Here is an 18896-nt window from a genome sequence, read left to right as displayed (position 1 = left end):
TTAGGCTTCCCGTCCGCTCAGCCATATACAAGCATGATACCGGCGGATTAGTAGTTAGGTGGGTGACCACTAGCGAATCCCCGCTGTTGTATGTTTTTGCACTTTTTTTGCCATTTTTTGCACCCAGGTTCAATGACCAGAGGCACCCCAGAGACGGCGAGCCTACCACCCAGGAACATGACAGACAGCCTCTGCTACCCTTAGAGAGCTATGTCACTTCTTCACAATAGGCCCTTCCAAATTCCAACAGCTCTTACGTTGTCGCTCTTAACCTTGTAATAACTGTATTGTGGGCAACCTCTCGACCTATTGCATACTTTTTGCTTCCATCTTTGCTTCAAAGCAGCCCGCAAGGTCAGGGTGGAGCTCAGAAGTTTACCAAGCTGATGAATTTTACCCTGTCATGTTCAAACTCGCGAAGTCGCTCTTTCGAAGGCAACCATGGCCCCAACTCAAGTTTCCAACATCTGGTTTCGAAGTCATCAGTGACGCGGTACTGCTCGAAGAGGAACAGCTTGAGGAGTTCCACAGGGGCTTCTACTATCCTGTCAACATAGGAGACGTCTTCGCGTCAAAGTACCAAGTAGTAGGCAAACTTGGTTTCGGTGTTACGTCAACTGTTTGGCTGGCTCGTGATCTACAGCAAGTTAGCATTCGGCTATTATGCCAGCTACCTAGGTATCTATACTAACAGGAACCCAGCCGTCATGCCTATACGACCTTGAAAGTCTTCACAAGAGAGGGAATGGACGAGGATGAGTACAACACGTACAATACCTTAAGTAAAGGAAACGCTTCGCATCCAGGCTACAATCACGTCCGGACAGCCCTCGACTTGTTTACCATCCCCCGACAAGGCGGCGATCATCGATGTCTTGTCCAGAAACCAATGTGGGATAGCTTCAAGGACCTCTTGAATAGGAACCCGGTGCATCGCTTCACGGACGAGCTGCTAAGAGCCGGGTTGTCGCAAGTGTTTCTCGCACTCGATTACCTTCACACAGAAGCTAAGGTCATACATACAGGTACGAACTACCCAAAAGATACCTTCCTGCCATTCTGTTAACAAGAACGTAGACATAAAAGCCGACAACATCCTCATAGAAATCGAGGATCAGGGCATCCTGGAAGCCTTTGTCGACGCCGAAATGACAAGTCCCTCGCCGCGCAAAGTCGTAGACGGCAAGCCAATCTACGCGACACGCCAATTCGGATTACCGAAAGAATACGGTCGTGTTGTCGTTGGAGACTTCGGCTCTGCAGTCCGTGGCGACAAACCCCAGATTCACGATGCGCAACCAGACGTCTACCGCTGTCCAGAGGTGATGCTGAAGACAGAATGGGGTTATTCTGCTGACATCTGGAACGTGGGAGCGATGGTATGTACCGTCTCAAGCTTGAGAACTGCGAAACTAGACATTGACGGAGGTGCACACAGATTTGGGACTTATACGAGGACAAACACCTCTTTCACGGCATCGATCCAACCGAAAAGCGATACCTGACTAGAGTTCATCTCGCGGAGGTAGTCGCGATGCTCGGTCCGCCGCCAATAGACATGCTAGAGAGAGGAGCGCGGAGTAAAGAATTCTTCGATGGTGAAGGGAACTGGATAACCGAGATTGACATACCGCAAGGTTTGTCGTTGGAGGGATCTGAAGAGAACCTGCATGGGGAAGAGAAAGAGGAGTTTCTGCGGTTTGTGAGGTGCATGTTGCAGTGGAGGCCGGAGGATCGGTGGACCGCGAAGGAGTTGCTTGGGCATCCTTGGATGAGAGGAAAGTGACTCACGCTAGGTTAAGACACTTCCTAAATCCGGCAGTCACACGTCAACCCAGAAAACAACCAAACATCCTGGAGCCTACATCGACGTTAGGTCACCTGCTTTGCATGTTCTTATGTCGATGTAGTCTCTAGACCTGTTCAGTCTTTTTCACTTGTTTGATATGACTAGTCTCATGTGTTCGCGTAAGATTCCATTGCATGCCTTCTTTCCGTTTCGTTCCGGTCGCTCCATGGTTCAGTGAGTATTGCCATCCTTGAAGGGGTAATCTTAGAGACTCCGAGTAGCGCTCCGACTACCATCGAGTCCGGCCGTGTTACACCGAGCCGCTGTCAGCATCTCTCCAGGACTGAAGCTTCCGATTAAAAGTCATGAAGTACAGCAAAAAGGAACGCGGTGTGTGTATGAAGGTGTATGGATAACATTATCATTTCCAATTCTATCGGTCTATAAACAAGAAGCTATGCAAACGCTCAAATGCGATGGTAATATGTACAATGTCGAACGATCTCCACCAGCTCAGCATTAAGCATCTAAGAAGAGTAGAGGCACTTGTAGGTGGTCTCCTCCTTGAGCGCCTTCATGGTGAAGGGAGTGCAGCCCTCGGAACCAGCAGGCTTGTCAACACCAGAGAGCCAGATCTTCCAGCCACCGCCAACGGCACCAGGGCAAGCCTGGAAGCCAACGTCGCCGGAAAGACCGCCAGCAGCGAAGACGAGGTTACCGTCGTCGTCGATCTTGAAGGGGCCGCGCTCCTGGTTCTTGCCAATGGGCTGGACACCAGTGGAGTAGCGGACGTTGCCCTGGCCCATGCCGCTGCGGTCGACGTAGAGCTGGAGAGGGGGGTTGAAGGTGTAGATGTAGACGCTGCCGGTCTCCTCGTCGAGGGTGAAGGAGGCGTAGTTGATGCCGTTGGTGACGTTCTCGCGGTCGCCGTTGATGGCGCAGGTCTTGTTGTTCTCGGAAGGAGTGTTGATGAGGAGGCTGCCGTTGGCGGCCTGGACGGCGCCGTACTGGATGGGGGTGGCAGAGCGAAGGGACATCAGGCGGAAGACATCGCCGGCCTCGGGGCGAGGGAAGACGGACGCTTGGGGAAGGGCGGAGGAGATGGCGGCCATGGAGGCGACAGCGGCGGCGGCGGTGAACTTCATGTTGATGATTTGTGGTGTTGTTGAAGTGTGGGAGTGGTAGTTGTGGTGATTAAGTATTAGTGTAGTGTTGATGAGTTGATGTTTGGATGATGGCTTAGAGAGAGCAGCATCCCATCTCTCTTATATCCAAATGCCATCTCGTATTTCCTACCCTTGTCCTACATCATGCCTGTCCTCAACGAGGCTGAAGGGTGTCCACACTCGGCGCCGACGACCAAAGCGCAACGCTATGACTTCATCCAGTCGGGTAATTATCGTATCCCCAGTTTTTGTGACCCTGCAATGGCAAGCACCGGCTGTGGCGCGCCCCCCTCCCATGACCGTCTAGAAGATTTTAAGCGGAAATGACGCATAATTGCCACGGTATAGGGCCGAAGCCCTTAGCATGTATCCGAATGGGGTAAAGCGCAGCCCCTTGTCGAGCTTTGATTGGTGGCGGCCTCGGCCGGCATGCGCTCAAAATAGATACAGCAATGTCCTCTCCAGAAAACATTCATGCCGAGGATATGCCCTTTGAAACTAACGGTGTAGACATTCGCGTTGGGAGACAGATGTGGACGCGTCCAGTCGAATACGATGGAAGATCGCAAGACGATGTTACTTCCATTCGTAAAGGTGGATTTCAGCAGCTCCTGGCAGTGCTGCTGCAGTGCTTGGACAACCAATTCGAGAACATCGTCAATGCAAAAGGTTCAAAGCCCGGCGTCGTACCGGCGTATTTCGTATTGGGTAGGTAAGTACCAAGGTATCCCCGCTGTTGTATGTTTATGCTCTGTTTTTAGTATGTCGATCGGATCTCGGAGGTAAAAGCGCCATCGAACTTCTTCTCCTGTCTTCCGCGCTCAACCTCTCATGGTCTCCTCACGAGGAACCTCGGTAAGGTACATTGTGAGGTGGATATCCAGTAATGATGATCGCCATCGAACTTCCTTCCTCTGTACTGATTCGACTAAGATTTAGACAACAACTCTGTTCTTTCGTTTTGACATAACATTAGGCACTTGACATGGAGTTTCCGTACCTGCTTCAAGCAACAAAGCTGTTTGCACACTTCAATCGCTCAACAGCACGCACAGCAGACCCCCTGTTATACGCGGGCGCGTTCACTTTGACCATGCAAAAGCGGTGAAGGAGGGTTCCTAAAGGGCGGTGACAAGAAGCGTCAAGTGGTCGAACGACGACGCACTTTGAGAGAAGCAACAGCTGAAGGAACACGTGGTTGATCACGTGGCGGTATTTCAGCTCATGGGTTTCACACAGGAGAAGGACTGAGATGATGGCGGTGACATTGTTGCGCACTGCGGTATCTATGCGTCGCATTTCGAGCGGGATTTTGCATCATTTCTTGGCTGTGAGGGTCGCGTGTCATGACCATCTAGACCGAGATGTTACTCAGTCTGAGCAGGATCTGACCAACTCATTAGTATCGTGTCAACGTGGTAGGAGTCTTGTCGCTAACCTTTTGGATATAGCGCACCCCGATAGTTATGCCGTCTTCATCTTGGAACTGGGTCTTGTCGCCAAATTCGGGATTATCTTCGTCCAAGCATGTCAGACAGGTCACGACAATATCCGTATACTTGTCGCCCATGCAGCTGGGTAATTCGCGCTGCGCAATTCCGACGAGCGTTTCCTTGAGCGATGCAGCTTTGGTCATTTCCTTCTTCTCGGTATAGCCCGGTGGCGGCAAGAGTTGCGATGGATTCGCTTCATTCGTGCTGCTGTATGTGACGAGCGTGCGCCACATGCCTATCTCCAGTAAGCACACACCGAGGCTGTAGATGTCATGCTGCATCGTGTATTCGCTTTCTGGTCTTAGTCCTTGTCGCTCCGGGTGGCGGTACAGATCCTTCTCCCAGGCGGCGTCGCCGGCCATCACAGTTCTCCCGTCCGCAGCCCGGAGTTTCTCGAAACCGACCAAGAATGAGTGCGTGTACTCGGATTTCTCAGCATCGAAGACCAGGATTGTTTCGGGTCTGATGCCTTTATGCACGAATTTGTAAGTGTGGACAAAGGTAACAGATCGTGCGAGCTGGAGCGCGAGGCGAAAGCGCGTGCTGAGACTAACATTGGGTTTTGCTTCGATCAATATGTTGCGGAGACTCTGTGGTGATCGCACCGAGGACGGGATATAGAACACGAAATCGTAAGCCGTGGTCGTTCTTTTATCTCTGCATACCTTGGCGACACCAAAGCATCTGAGCAGGCCAAATGAAAGCGCGTCTGCTCCATTGAGCTTGCGAGCGAGATCGCGTACGTCTGCGACTTGAATGTCGGGCTTGATGCCTTGTTGACTTGGGACAGAGTCTAAAACGAAGGTTTGGCTTTTGTCTGGCGTTTGACCTAAGGATGCTGTTGAGTATGAGATTGGCGTGCGCACAAAGCCCGAAGTCGCGTTGTCTGGTAGAAACACCTTCTTCTTCTCTCCGGTGCCTGATTCCGGTTTGAGTGATTCGCGAACCCCTATCGCAGAAAAAATGACATTGCGATCAACTGGTGGCAGCTCAGAATCGCCCTCTAAGAAATCCTGCAAATGGTTGTCTATCAGCCGGTTAGACATCATCAGGGCTAGATACCAGGATGGATCAAAAGCCTGCTGCCACTTTTGCAGTTCGCTTATGGCGGCATCGAGGCTCTTTTTGACGAAAGGATACTTCCAATTATGATATTTCGTCTCCTTCGTCGTAGCGCCGGCCGTTTTGGTGGTGGTGGCGGTGTCTCGCTTCTTCTCAAGGTTTTGCACTTCGCCCACCGCAGCCTCCAACTTGATCTGCAGCACCCTGAGCGTCTGATCTTGCATGATCTTGAACTCTTCACCCTGTATAGTCTTGATCCTTTCAAGATATCGGAGTTGGGTTTGTATTCGGAACCAGCTGTTCCTCATCAATAGCACTCGCTCCTTGATCTCGTCCGGGGCATTTCGGTAGCTAGTGTACAGGTCGACAAGGCGTTCGCCATATCTGAGACACGTTTTAGTGGGAGGGTAAATTGAACGTGAGGCACTCACTTTATTGCCAGGTCAACAGTCGCGACGACTGCCAGTGCCACTTCAACAGACATTGCGAAGTCTTACGAGATTGTCGTGAGACGACTTGAGGGTCGCAATCAACGAAGAACAGTTACAGAATGGAGCGAGTAATACCAGATGCACTGCAGGGCATGGGACAAAGGGAATGCCTCGATTGGAGGGGTATTGTCAAGGATCAGACGGAACGGGTAGGGATAATCGTCAGTGGCTGAGAGTGAGGGGCCGACAAAGCTGCAAATAGACGCAGAACAGGCTGTGTATGACGGCGCAAGGCTGGTTAATATACATACGAGAAGAGTTACAGGGTCGATCTCTACCACCTATGCGCAGTTGGGGGGCGAATAGGCAGTGCCTGCCGTGCCACCTGGGTACATCGGCGGGGTAGGCTGGGGTTGGATCATGACGCTGCTGCTGCTTCCGAAATACATCACACCCCTCTCACCTTCCGCGCGCAGCATTGCTCCAGCGCTTCTCGTATACCGGTTTTGTCGTGTGTTGTGTGTTGTGTTTAGTTCTTCCAAGGCCTTCGCTACTTCCCCTTTGACTGCCCCACTTTCCACGCATATCGGAGCTATGGAGCTAGTGCCAGAGTTAGTGGCCGATTCCAAACTGGACACAATCTTTAAGAGAGGATTCACGATCCATCATATTCGGACGCCGGATACGACTCCTCTTCTTGGAAAGAATAAAAAGAAGCAGAAGTGGGAGCAGTCCAAAGAACTTGGTCGGGGATCGTTCGGGACTGTTTGGCTGCAGAAGCTGGTAGGAGGCGGCGACAAAGACACAGACAAACGAGCCGTCAAGCAAATTGAGAAGAGGTCTGCAGTCGACTACAGTCATGAGCTGGATGCGATAGCGAAATTCTCTCAGGACAAGGTGAGTACTTCCCATTCGGTTTCAGGCCACCGCCCATCAGGTTATGGGGGGCTGACATGCCCATGAATACAGTTCAACTATTCGTTCGTCAAGTCGCTTGGATGGTACGAAGATGACAAACACGTATACATCTCGATGGAATATCTTCCCCATGGCGATCTAAGCCGCCATTTTGACGAGTTCGGCCAACTACTAGAGCATGAAGCCCAATGCGTTGCTCACCAGATATTAGACGGACTGAAGAGTATGCACGACCACGGCTTCGTTCATCGTGATCTGAAGCCACAAAATGTGCTGATCAAAGAGCGCAGCCCTAACTGGTGGGTCAAGCTTGGCGATTTTGGGGTCAGCAAGCGTATGCAGGACGCGGCTTCACTCAGTACATATACTGGTACAGATGGCTTCATGGCACCCGAAGTCATCATGAGAAAAGGTCACGTTAATTGGAAGGCCCTCGCTGGACGCAAATCATACACGGATGCCGTAGATATATGGGCTTTGGGTGCACTAGTTTTCCAGGCTCTCACTGGCAGCGAGCCTTTCGCAAAAGATCTGGGGTCCTACGTCGAGGGGAAAACGCCTTTCCCTTATCATGTGCTGCAAGCGCAAAGTATCTCACGGAAAGGATGCGACTTACTGGAGAGACTTTTGCAAGTCATTCCTGAGAACCGTCCCACAGCATCCGACGCTCTCCAAGATCCCTGGCTTAAAGCACAAGAGGCTACTCAAAGAGACTCGATTGAATCGTTGAGGTAAGAGATCAGGCGTTCTTTCGTTTTAGAGAACCAACATGCTGACATCGCATAGACCGGCTTCTACACTACACGAACAAGGCAAGAACGCGACTAACTTTCTCCGTAACATGGCGCAGCAGACAGCATCTACTGTCGCATCTGCGGCATCCCTGGCCTGGAGCGATGCGGAAAGGTCTACTATAGTGTTCAAAGCCCTCGACTCTGTCAGAACTGCAGCCAAAGAACGGTTTCCCACATCTTCACGACGCGGAGCCGATGCTGTAGATCTAGAGTCACACGGAAATGCTCTTGGTCTTACGACCCTAGTAGAGCAACCATCACCACCTGCCAAAGACTCATCTACTTTCGACCTAGCGACTGACAGTACAGTACAGAAGAAGCCTTCACAGTCTCAAGAGTCACTGGATGGCTCAACTCTAAACCAGGCCAATACCTCAACGCTCCCAGGAAGAGTGGAAAGTGTGAAAAGTCCCAGAAGTTCGGAAGAAGAGCGCCGATCCGGCAGCGCGACACCACCATATGCGACGAGATCAGTAACACTGCGCTCTGATCTGGACAGTACAGACTCCCTTCAAGAGACTGAAGAGTATTTCGATAGGCCGATAACCGTCGATGACTTCACTCTTTCACCTGGCACAACCCTATCAGATGCATCACCATCACAGCCAACATCAGACACTTCCCCAAGGGCGCCTAGCGGCCATTGGACTAGGGCGATGCCGTTCTCTCAGTTGTCTTTAGACAGTGCCAGTGCCAGCCCCATGAGTCCGGCGTGGTCAAAAGATCCGTCCATTATTCGTCAAAAAGCCTGCACGCTGAGGCCTCTGGGCTTGCCAAACGACCTCACGCATACGATGGAGCCTGACGCATTGTAAGTGAGGCCTGGAACAAGAGATCTTTCTGTTAACATAAGTGTAGTGTCGTTATCGTACCAGGCACGGGTGATCCTGCCGTCGAGATTTGGAGTATAGATGGCTTTAGCGATGAGCCACTTGTGCGCGATCTCACCAAACACTACATGAATATACAAGTCCTCGTACTTGAACATGGCTTACCAGTCAATGGGAAAGACTTCAATCGGTGGACTCAAGTCAGGGACAGTTCGCACGCCATGATGCAGCTGATCTACGAATATCGCGAAGAAAATAATGTAAGTCGCCATGCTACAGAGGCCGGAGCCTTAATTGATGATAGACGAAGGCAATGTCCATACCCATGGTTTTTCTGGGCCACGGTATCGGAGGCATATTCATCAAAGATGTGAGTTTATTAAACCAAGGATCAAGAGGAGATGAAGCTGACGATGGCCAGTTCTTCTGGAAGTCTAGTAGTCCTGAGCTCCGAGGCTTTCCGTCCCAATGGCATCAGAATCTCGTCAACAACACAGTCGGCGTCATCTTTCTTGGAACACCACATCTTACGTCCGAGAATATAGCAGATCATGAGAACATCATTGGCCTCGTCACAAGACCGCCCACCTCGAGAAGGACAAAAAGCATCGATAGGAAGCTCTTGGATCTGGATCTTCAAAATGTGTACCTCCGCCTACTCTCTGAAGAGTTCGATACGTATATCCGTGCACACCGTCCTGACCTGCCTGTATTATCAATTTGGGATGGTCGAGAGAGCAAGGCAATGCGAGTGGAAGAGCACAAGTTACTTGGACGAAGATGGAAAGCGGAAAAATATGTGGTAAGTCATCAAGAGATTACACATCACACCACAAACAGCTGGTTTTCTCCATATATAATTCTAACATATGCTATAGGTCGTGACCTACGAATTAGCCAAGATTGGCTTGCTAAACGAACAGATGATGGTAGCTGACTGTGATCACTACGAGCTATGCACACATTACAATCCTGAGTTTCGACAGAGGCTCATCGGCTTCTGTCAGGAGAAACTCCTAGAAGCGCATGGCAGAATGCTAGGAAGGCCAGGAAGCTCATCCGTCGCGTCGACCGACATTTTGGGCGAAGGGTCGAATGTGTCCTCGCCTTGGTAATCTCGTCATTCATTTTACTTGCTGCGGACATGTATCGCCACCAACACTCACTATGTACAAATGCCCAATATCAATACGCTACGTCTCTCGCAACCACACGCACCCAATCTCGCCATGCACTGTGAAAGGGATAAGAAAAGGGGCGATTGCCTCCTCCCACGTGCACTGATCATGCTCACATTGATCTTATGTCAGACTTTGGGCAAACACGGCAGTTAGCATGCCAACAGAGGAGAGCGGTTCGAAAAAGAATGAGGCTCCAGAGGAACGGAACTCCCAAAGGGACTACGCTATCGCGGGCAAATGGATGCCACATTGCGAAGGCAGCTTCCTGGGAGACGTTGCAGTGCGCGTCCAGCGCCTGCAAGAGCGAACGCGCATTCCCTTGCGGGGTTCGTCAGCCATTCAGTGCAGCTGGAGCCGCTCAACCCAGCATGAACGACGCGGCTCAAGCACTGCTCCATGCACCCGCATTCAGCATCACTGTTGATTGCCTCATCCCCTGTATTGGCTGACTGACCACAACATCCCGATTGCGTGCATTGTGCGAGCTCCAAAAGCGCGATTACCCCAAAAAGTAACACCGCAGAGATCGCGACCAGAGACAATCTTGCGAAACCCCAGTCACAGATCCCCCGAGATAAGCCAAAAAACCGTGGACGGCGCGAAGCCTCCCCATGTCAATCCAACGGCTTCTTCGGTCCTTCTCTCGGCAAGATCAGCAACCGTTTATCTGCTGATCATGAACGAAACGAGTGCTACACAGTCAGCCCTAAACAACCAGTGCGGGTGCCACCCCTCACGACTGCAACCGGTTTTGTGACTCTTCTCAACAAGTTCCAACGTGCTGGCCCTGTTGGGCGTTGTTGGGCATGATATGTAAGGATGCTCGTTCTTTGCTCGACCACATTGGGGCATCCACAAGCTTGGAATGGGAGATGAGGATGTCCCGGCGTTACTCCAAGAGGCAATGGGGTATCTGATGGTATGTCGCACTGGTGCCCAATCATTTCTGCAAGCGTTTCGTTGGGGAAGACGCACGCGCAGGGTATCGATATCCAGCTCTCTCACCTAGGTGCCCAGATCGCTCCTGCACATCTTGCAGCATCGGAGTTGTTTCAAAGAGCAGACCAACGGCGCCGCTAAATGTTGCGTAGTGATCATCATGGCATCATTAAAGACTTTAATTACCTGCAGGATTGCGAGCTGTGCAGCATGGTGGGTGGTAAGGTTGACACGTAACTTGCGGATGTCCTGTCCAGACAAACGGTCCGCACCGAAGTGTTCGATCATGCAATGCCTGCAGTGGTCAAACTTTCGGCTTCGATCAAACCTACCGGACCAGACCCCTTGCAGCGATCGAGAGGACAGGATAGAGCTTCGTGGAGATAAGATTGCTGGCAGCTTCCTGATTGGTGTGTATATGCGAGAGGGTATTGCCGTGCAGCTCGCGGATGTTTCCCCATATCGACACATCGTGAGCGGTGCAGCTTGGTGTTGCATAATACGATGTAGCGTGCCTAGATTCTAGGGCTGTCGTCGAGATTCGTGGTGGCGTTGTAGCTTAGTACCGCACCACAGTCGTCCGAATCGGATGTTCTTCGTCTTCCGCCAAGCCGAAAATGATCGGTAGCAGACTAACATCGTCATCGGCCAACTGCTCCGCTGGAAGTGTGTGGATGTCATTGCTGAATGAGTCAGTTTCGCTCTGTCCGACCCAGCTCCCCGCAATTTCCACCTTCATCCCACGTGGCAAAGATGTCTGAAACAACCAAGTTTCCTAGTTAGTCCAAACCAACATGAAGAAATACACGGATGAACGTGGTGAGACCGTGATGAGCATCCAGGGCGGAAAGACCCGCTAAGGCTGTCTCTTGATCCGCGCGCACAACGTCAACCGCATAAGGGCCTTGGAGTAGAAGTAGTCGGGAAGACCTCGCGGATCCGTGTCTAGACGCCCTGAAGGATTTTTGAATACGGAGTGGCCCGCCTGGTGAAACAGCGTTGCCCTTGCGTTTGCGGTGCGGGCGTGAGCGAACGTCTGTGACGAGCTCACTTTTTTGGAGGGGCTGTGGACTGGTGGCTAAACAAACTTCGTCAGAAGGGCATGTTCCTGGACTACCTAGTCTAGGCCGACATCTTCAACGGCGGAGCAGTAGTGAAGCAACGGTCATAGTACAGTAGTGAAAAGCTGACAGCTCAAGTGCGTGATCTTGCCGCGCTTGTACGTACGAATGCGGACTTGATGTCTGTCTCGAAAATTCGCCGGGTTTGGCAGATGTCTCCGATCTTGTTGAGTGGATTCGTCTATCCTGCTACACGAAGGTCTGCGCCAGGAAGGTTTCTAACGCACGTCATTCCGCAATGTATTGCACTTGCAGCACACGAGTCTGGTTCGACGTTAGAGACAGTGGAGCATGCAATTCAATGCGGCTACCAACTGGCAGTGGGCTGAAACAGTGCTGGTGCAAAGTCGTACCATACTGCAGGAAATTTCTTCGATAATCGAGAATCCATTGTGCGAATAGGATTAATTCAACATTCGGATTATAGCCCCGCCGGAGCTCATTCGTTCAAAAACCACGAGGCTGAACATCAGGGCGACAAAGTTAAGGATACAGCCGGTTAGTGAAACTGTTGAACACGAGAACGTAGCACATGGCTAGTCGCCTCCAGTAGGTCCAGAAGGTATGAGGTAACTAGACAGTGACGTTGCAGGCGCCGCTGAGAGAAAGTCCAGCCCTCAGGCATGGTTGAGTCATTGACAGGGTGAGGGTGCTTTCTCAGTTGAGGTTACAGTCTGACCTCCCGGGCAACTTTGGCAAGCCCATATCTTGGCCCAACTTGACAGCACAATCGAAAACTGACGGTGTGTGGTGGCGTTGTTCTACGGCAATGTTAGACGATCTATTGATGTGCTAGCAGCTAGCTGGCCAATCGCAATACGCCATGGCGGATGAAGACCGTGATGTTTAAGGGTACCGACGGCGTGCTTGAAGCCACACGATAAAGAAACAGCGCCGCCGTTTGTGACGCATGATGGGTGAAGTGATGTTCCTGGATGTTGTGCCGAGGTGCAAGCGACGAGACAGGTAACGTCGTATGAAGCCAACAGCGGGAGTTACGGGAATGTCAGGTGCCACGAAACTGTGCAACAGACGATGTCCTTAGTTACATGTCCGGCGAGTCGATAGTCGTGGGTGCCGTCCGCTTGAACGTCCGCCTACAGCGCCCAGGCAGGGTCATGGATGAAACATCGATTAATGCTCCGGATGCTACTGCAACGGGGCGAATAAGTCCTGCGCTGGAGTTAATCTCAGGAGAATAAAACTGCAGGTTGGGTGTGCAACCAAGTTCACGTGGCGCCCGCACTTACATTTTCGACTACAGCTGCGCGGGCCGGACCCCTCCACGACGCTTGACAAATGAGGACTCGACATTGGCCGAGGTAGCCCCGAAACAAGCTTTCCCTCTGGTCCCTGGGGAGGAGTTCGCCGCACGCGATGTTCGCATTCATTGCGCTCCGCGGAAGATAGCCGCTTAGCGCATTGCTAGCAGGAAATATCCGTACGATCCGGATCTCCAGGATCGTCCAGGGACCTCATCTTCCGGTGTAGATCATCCCCGTCATGTGCACCCATTTGCGCACCTGTGCAGTGTGGAAGTAGGTCTAATGGAGCTTGCCGACCTGCGAAAATGCCCAACACGAGGAGTAAATGGATGCTGAGGGTGGATCTCGCCGCGGATAGCGCCAAGGTACACTATCAGTCAATAGAACATGTCGGGGGTGATCCTAGGTAGACTGAACGCCGGGAGGGCTTGATCGTCATGATGTTTCTCCCAGGTCGAAGGCATGCCGGCTTTCTCAACGTTAACGAAACAGGATCTGGACTTTGAGCATGCTGACTCAAGTTGGCGTTCGCGACAAGGAGACGTTGAGTCGCTTTTTCCTTTCCAACCGCGACGCCGTTCGGTGCCGGAACGGGCGATGAAAACCGAGGCTGATATCGACACGTGATACAGGCTACATGGAAGGATTATCGTGACGCCGCTGTGCATTTGCGCGTCGGTGTGATGGTCGAGCAGATGCTGCAGAATGTTACATGGCACCATCGCAGTCATCGTGTCCACTCCAAAAGTAGGATCGATGCGGTATTTGCGACTGAGCCGTGATCGTACCGTACGCAACAAGACCCTGCTGTGTGTTTAGCGCGTCGCGGTTGATGTGCAAAGACATCACATCATCCAAGTTGTGCTGATCGTAGCCGACTTTCGCCTACCCGCGCAACTGAAGTCACACTCGCTGCCACCTGCGCCTCGGGAACAATCCGGGGCAGGCGAGACGCTGGCGCAGACTCAATGAGCTATCCACAAGAGCCTGCCTCGAAAGCGACAAGGTACATGTCTTGTCATGACTTGACGATTCGTGGGCGCAGCTGAACTTCTGGTCATAGCAGTAAGAATAGCGCGGTTAGCAGTGGACGCGATAGGTCTCGTTGCGAGAAAATCAGACCATAGCGACACGAATGAGCACGTGTATTGGAGAGTAAAAAAACTAATCCAGGTCAGCGCTATTGCAATTGAAACGCGAACAGGACAAGGAGGACTAGGTTAGTACAGTCTACGATAACCTGATGACCTGATTCCAGGTTGAGAGTGGACTCACTGATCAACGACCGACTGCGAACGTGCGGCCTGAGTCGATGCTGGTTGTATATATGTCCGGGACCTATATTTGCTTTGTTTAAGAGCTTGCAAAGCAACGATGTTCCCAGTCTGAGCAATGCGTTGGAGGGGCGCGCCACAATTGGCGAACATGCGTCCCCCAGCTATCAATTGTCGGTGATAGACACTGGAGGCCAGCGGACAGCTAGCACATGTCTAGTCGATTCCTCTCGGGCGTGGCCAGAATGCAGTCGTCTCCTCAATGCGACCTCCTAGCATCTAGCGATAGCCGTTGAAACCTGGTTGCTGTCAGGCGCGGTGTCAGCAAGCCTCCAAAGAGAGCGATGCTAACGCACGGAGACAAGTGATGCCCACCCTAACCGAACGAGGATGATATCTGCAATGCCGCCCGGCCGAAAAGGGCGAAGTGCGTGACTTGCAGGACAGCACTGACTCGCGCCTCACAAGCCTGGCTGCGGACCGGAATTGATAGCGCCGTCCAGTGTCTGGCTAATCGGCACACCGCACATCATCGGCTATAGATGACGTTCCTGACTAGATGATAACTCACCTGGTGAGCTTGCAAGGGACGATCAAGGCTGAAGCGCACGTCTGGGGAGAGCAGACGCGGCTCTATCCCTGGCCCTCAGGGCAAGGATAGCGCGTCAGTCACCGAGGTGCCTCTGCAGTAGGCTATGCAGTTCTGTTGCTGCGAATGCACCAGGACCCGCTTGGTCGTCACGTATCGGCTGCATTGTCGTCATTGCCAGCCCCGCGTCAAACCGCCTGAAGACGTCTCCAAATGCAGTCGCATCGCATCGCAGTCGAAGCAGCGGATTCTGAGGCGTATGAATGGGTGGCAGCGGAAGCCGTGACCCCACAACTCCACGGTGGGTGCTTGTGTGGAAGAAAACATAGCTGCAAATCTCAGGCTTACGGTAGACGCATCTCACACAGACTATTGGAGAAGTTCGCAGGTCACGGCGTGCTGAGCGGTGCAATTTTTCAGATGGAGTGTGATGGGCGTGCATGATTCTCTCCAGGATGAGGGGAAGGACATCAGCCCGGCACGTGCACGCTAGGCTGCGTTCGGTCGTCACTTGATCAAGCGATGCCCTTCGCGGACGCAAGGCGAATGTGCGACGACTGAGCCATACCCAACGCAACGCGCGCGGAGATGCGCAATTCTCGGGAGATTTTTCATCGCCCTGGGTACCCCAACCGACGGTGGTGCGGCGTTGACGTTTGCATGGTCGCAGCGAACCTTTGATGTAGGGGTTGGTCGACAACAGCTGGGGCTGCTGGGCAGGGCCACAGAGCAGACGCGACCGTGTGAAACATAGCGCACCGTCCCGGATCCGCGATGATTAGACCAGTGTGCGTGGTCCTTGGCCACTCTGCTCATGACGCTTAGTCTCTTTCGGATTCGCATAATCGCATCCCAGTCGCCATGCTGGACGTCTGCGCTGTGCCTTGTTCCGGCTGCATCCTGCTCTCTTGGCCATCTCCGCACCGCTTCCTCAGCATCCGACCGACTTCGGGCCTGCTGAAGCCACGCGGAAGGCCCGCATTGCTCATGCTGACCCGATACTCCTCCTCAATGCATTCGGACGGCCGTTTCTGGGTCCAGGACGTTGCGGGATGAAAAGAGTTTCGCGTGCTGCCTCACCAGCGGCCGCCGTCCAGGAACATGAAGCTTACGCTGTCCTAACGTCAGGCCCTGGCAGCTGCGGAGTCATGGCGCACTAGTTTAGCTGGCAATGGTGCGGTGGGCGGCGGTGGAGTGGGCGCAGGGAAGGCTGCTTGTGTGCGTTGATCGTCTCATGGGCCAGACCCACGAACTGGCGGATGGCTGGAGGCGAACATCCCCAGCAGGACTGCCTCACATGTCCAGTGTCTCCGTCCAGGGCCTAGCAGTGCGCGAGGCAGGGGGCGATCGCTGCGCTACTGTGGCCATCAACTGTCTGCCATCCTAACCAGGTAAAGCCTTCCTAGCGGCCAGTCTCGCAGTGTGTCATGGCCGCCGGAGACAAGCGTTTCCCTCCCAGGCACTCCATCACGACGTATTGCCTTCGTGCTCTGTCGCAAGTCGTGCATATTCCCTCACGCTTGACCTGCCCCATCCATCAGAGTCATTGCCAGGAGTCGCCAATTATCTCCGACAGCCCATCCTAGCTGTCATAGGCTGGATAGCGTCAAATCCCAAGGAGCCATGTCCATGTCCGCTGGCTGATGCCGCCGTTGCTACTATTACCTCCACTCCCTATTATCGTCCCAGGGCCTGCCTACCCTAACATCCTGGTTGCTTCGCAATTCGCCGACGCATCGATATTAACCCCCAATTATACATAGTTGTACCCGTTCCCTGGACCACTCTCTGGTACCTCCTGTCGGCGAGCTACATTCTCCGTATCGTTGTTTGCATCTGCAGCGCCAGTACGTGCACAGTCCCGCCCCTCTACCACCATGTGGCTTGGAGACTATCCAAACAATTTCTGACCCTTTATACAGTTCCTCCACTCCCGCTGCAACCCATCATAACGACCAACGCATAATTCTCCTCTCTGTAAGCGAGATCACAGACTGCAGTCGGCACAGCTATCCATCTGCATCGTCAACGCACCTGCCCCGCCTTTCGTCCCGCCCATCCAACATCATCAACACCGTTCGCATCCACTCTCGACAACACTCATTTATTGCAACATCGACACTGGTAAGTTCTTGTTCAATCAAGCTTGATTCCATGCGCTAACCAGCTACAGCGGATGATTTTGCTGTTATAAGTGCTTAACCAGCTTCTACTTTCCGGACCAGCTTCAATAAGCCAATCCATTAACGGAGTCGAAACTATCCAACACTACTTTTCCCCATGTTGCAAGGTATCCGGGCATCGACTCTGACGATGCCTCCCTTTGGACATGATATGTCCCTAGGTGGCGTGCAAAAGGTGGAGGGCTATGGAGACACAGATTCGTGGAACTGGCCTCAACAACCGACCGCTCAACAACCTGCGTACTCGAATATGTTCGATCCTTCCATGTACGCCAGCTTCACACCCTCGATGCAACAGCAAGTTCGTCAACCATCTCGCAATCAGTCTATCGCTACATCTCGCGTCCTCTCGACCGCAACTAGCACACCACCACCACCAAGGCCCCAGGTTACAGGTAACATGGTCAAAGCACAACCGGCTTTTAAGCCTACGTGGCAGGGATTCCTCGATACCACCAAAGATGCCATGACCGTTGTGGAGGCCGCACTTCAAGGCCGTCTCAGCCATATCAGCCGCAGGCCGCATGATAAGGAACGCGCAGAGATGCTCACTTCTGGAACCGTCTTGGTGTACGAGGAGAACGCTTCCGGTATCAAACGATGGACCGATGCTGTGCACTGGTCCCCAAGTCGGGTGATGAACAACTGCCTCATATATCGCCAGCTGGTGCGAGCTTTGAAGCCTGAAGAGAAGAAGTCGGCCCTCAACCCATCGTGCGGTACCAAGAGGAAGCGCAAGGAGAACAACGGCCCAATGAGGTCCAAGACTGGTGAAGTGTTGGAGAACTCCGAGGACGAATACGAGAACTCAGCCTTCGACGCGTCCCTGCCAGGCGATGTCGACTCCATGAACAAGGTTTACGCCAACTTCGCCCAAAGCTTGACGCCCGACCAACAGCGACGATTCTGTGGCTCCCTCATCGACAGCTATGAGTTCAAGGAGGGCGGTCTGATGAAGAAGACTATCTCAGTCAAGTACCAGGGTACCCACCACCACGTCATCTCCTACTACAGTCTCGAGGACGTCGTCAGCGGGAAGTTGAAGCGGCCATTCCAGGACCCAAAGCTAGCCGACATTCAGCCAAGACCGGAGCTTCTGAATGGCTGGAAGGTCAGTCTTGAAGATGAAGAGAGCAAAGACATGCCCCTGGTAGCTGGCTACCCACACCACATCCAGCCCAGCCATGTCCAGCACCACGTTCTTGGAGCTGTTACCCAGTCAATCGGCGCACAGGGCCAGCTCCAGACACATGCTCCTCTCCACTTAACAGTTCCCGACTACTGGCATGGGCCTCAGGTGTCCCAGTATGGCTCTAGTCACCACAGCCCCCAACATTATGCCGCGCCTCCATTCTCGGCCCACCAACCGGCACATCAATACTCCGTCCAGCAGCCTCCGTCGCAGCACTTCACGCATCCGCCATCTCCCCAGCAATATTCTTCCCCACATTCCGCAAGCTCGCAGTACTCCTCACACGCAGCTCCATCCTCGCACTATGCGCCGCAACCACAGTCTGCGCGTCACTACTCTTTCGACCCTCCATCGGCCACATCAGCGACCTCGTATACTCAGCCCACCTCGGCATACCAGACGCCGCAACCAGCTCCGTACGCTCTACCTCAGTCCGCGGGTTTCGACGCTCATGCCTTGCCCTCCCAAGACTCGCCAGTCGGTCCTCATCACGCTCAGGTCCCCGGATCGCAACCCGACCAACAAAGGAGGGCTTCAGCGCCTGTGGCCGTGCAGCCATTCAACGCGCCGCAATTCCCTGCGGCTCCCCATCCTCACTCTTATTACGTGACGGACCAGAAGTACGCCCCCGAGCAAAAGTACACATCTAACGCGCCCCATGGTTATTAG

At 53.0% G+C, this 18896-nt stretch overlaps 5 protein-coding genes across 5 annotated transcripts; 3 read left to right on the top strand and 2 right to left on the bottom strand.

The window, feature by feature from the left end:
- Positions 1-403: 403 nt before the first annotated feature.
- On the top strand, positions 404-1786 carry J4E90_003015 (uncharacterized protein; the record flags this gene model as incomplete). The annotated part of the gene is made up of 4 exons (XM_051432588.1): positions 404-642; positions 703-1025; positions 1078-1379; positions 1439-1786. The coding sequence occupies 4 exons, from the start codon at positions 404-406 to the stop codon at positions 1784-1786; spliced, it is 1212 nt and encodes a 403-aa protein (XP_051294010.1).
- A 530-nt stretch (positions 1787-2316) lies between these two features.
- On the bottom strand, positions 2317-2934 carry J4E90_003014 (uncharacterized protein; the record flags this gene model as incomplete). Its single annotated transcript, XM_051432587.1, has 1 exon — positions 2317-2934. The coding sequence occupies one exon, from the start codon at positions 2932-2934 to the stop codon at positions 2317-2319; it is 618 nt and encodes a 205-aa protein (XP_051294009.1).
- Positions 2935-4354: 1420 nt separating this feature from the next.
- Positions 4355-5994, bottom strand: J4E90_003013 (uncharacterized protein; the record flags this gene model as incomplete). Its single annotated transcript, XM_051432586.1, has 2 exons — positions 4355-5894; positions 5942-5994. The coding sequence occupies 2 exons, from the start codon at positions 5992-5994 to the stop codon at positions 4355-4357; spliced, it is 1593 nt and encodes a 530-aa protein (XP_051294008.1).
- A 541-nt stretch (positions 5995-6535) lies between these two features.
- J4E90_003012 (uncharacterized protein) lies at positions 6536-7594 on the top strand (the record flags this gene model as incomplete). The annotated part of the gene is made up of 2 exons (XM_051432585.1): positions 6536-6838; positions 6911-7594. The coding sequence occupies 2 exons, from the start codon at positions 6536-6538 to the stop codon at positions 7592-7594; spliced, it is 987 nt and encodes a 328-aa protein (XP_051294007.1).
- Positions 7595-17285: 9691 nt separating this feature from the next.
- On the top strand, positions 17286-18896 carry J4E90_003011 (uncharacterized protein; the record flags this gene model as incomplete). Its single annotated transcript, XM_051432584.1, has 1 exon — positions 17286-18896. The coding sequence occupies one exon, from the start codon at positions 17286-17288 to the stop codon at positions 18894-18896; it is 1611 nt and encodes a 536-aa protein (XP_051294006.1).

The sequence above is a fragment of the Alternaria incomplexa genome (genome assembly GCF_024043165.1).
Source record: "Alternaria incomplexa strain BMP 0042 chromosome Unknown scaffold_3, whole genome shotgun sequence".
Lineage (NCBI taxonomy): Eukaryota > Fungi > Ascomycota > Dothideomycetes > Pleosporales > Pleosporaceae > Alternaria > Alternaria incomplexa.
Note: the sequence above shows the minus strand (reverse complement) of the source record. Positions and strands in the feature narration are given on the sequence as shown.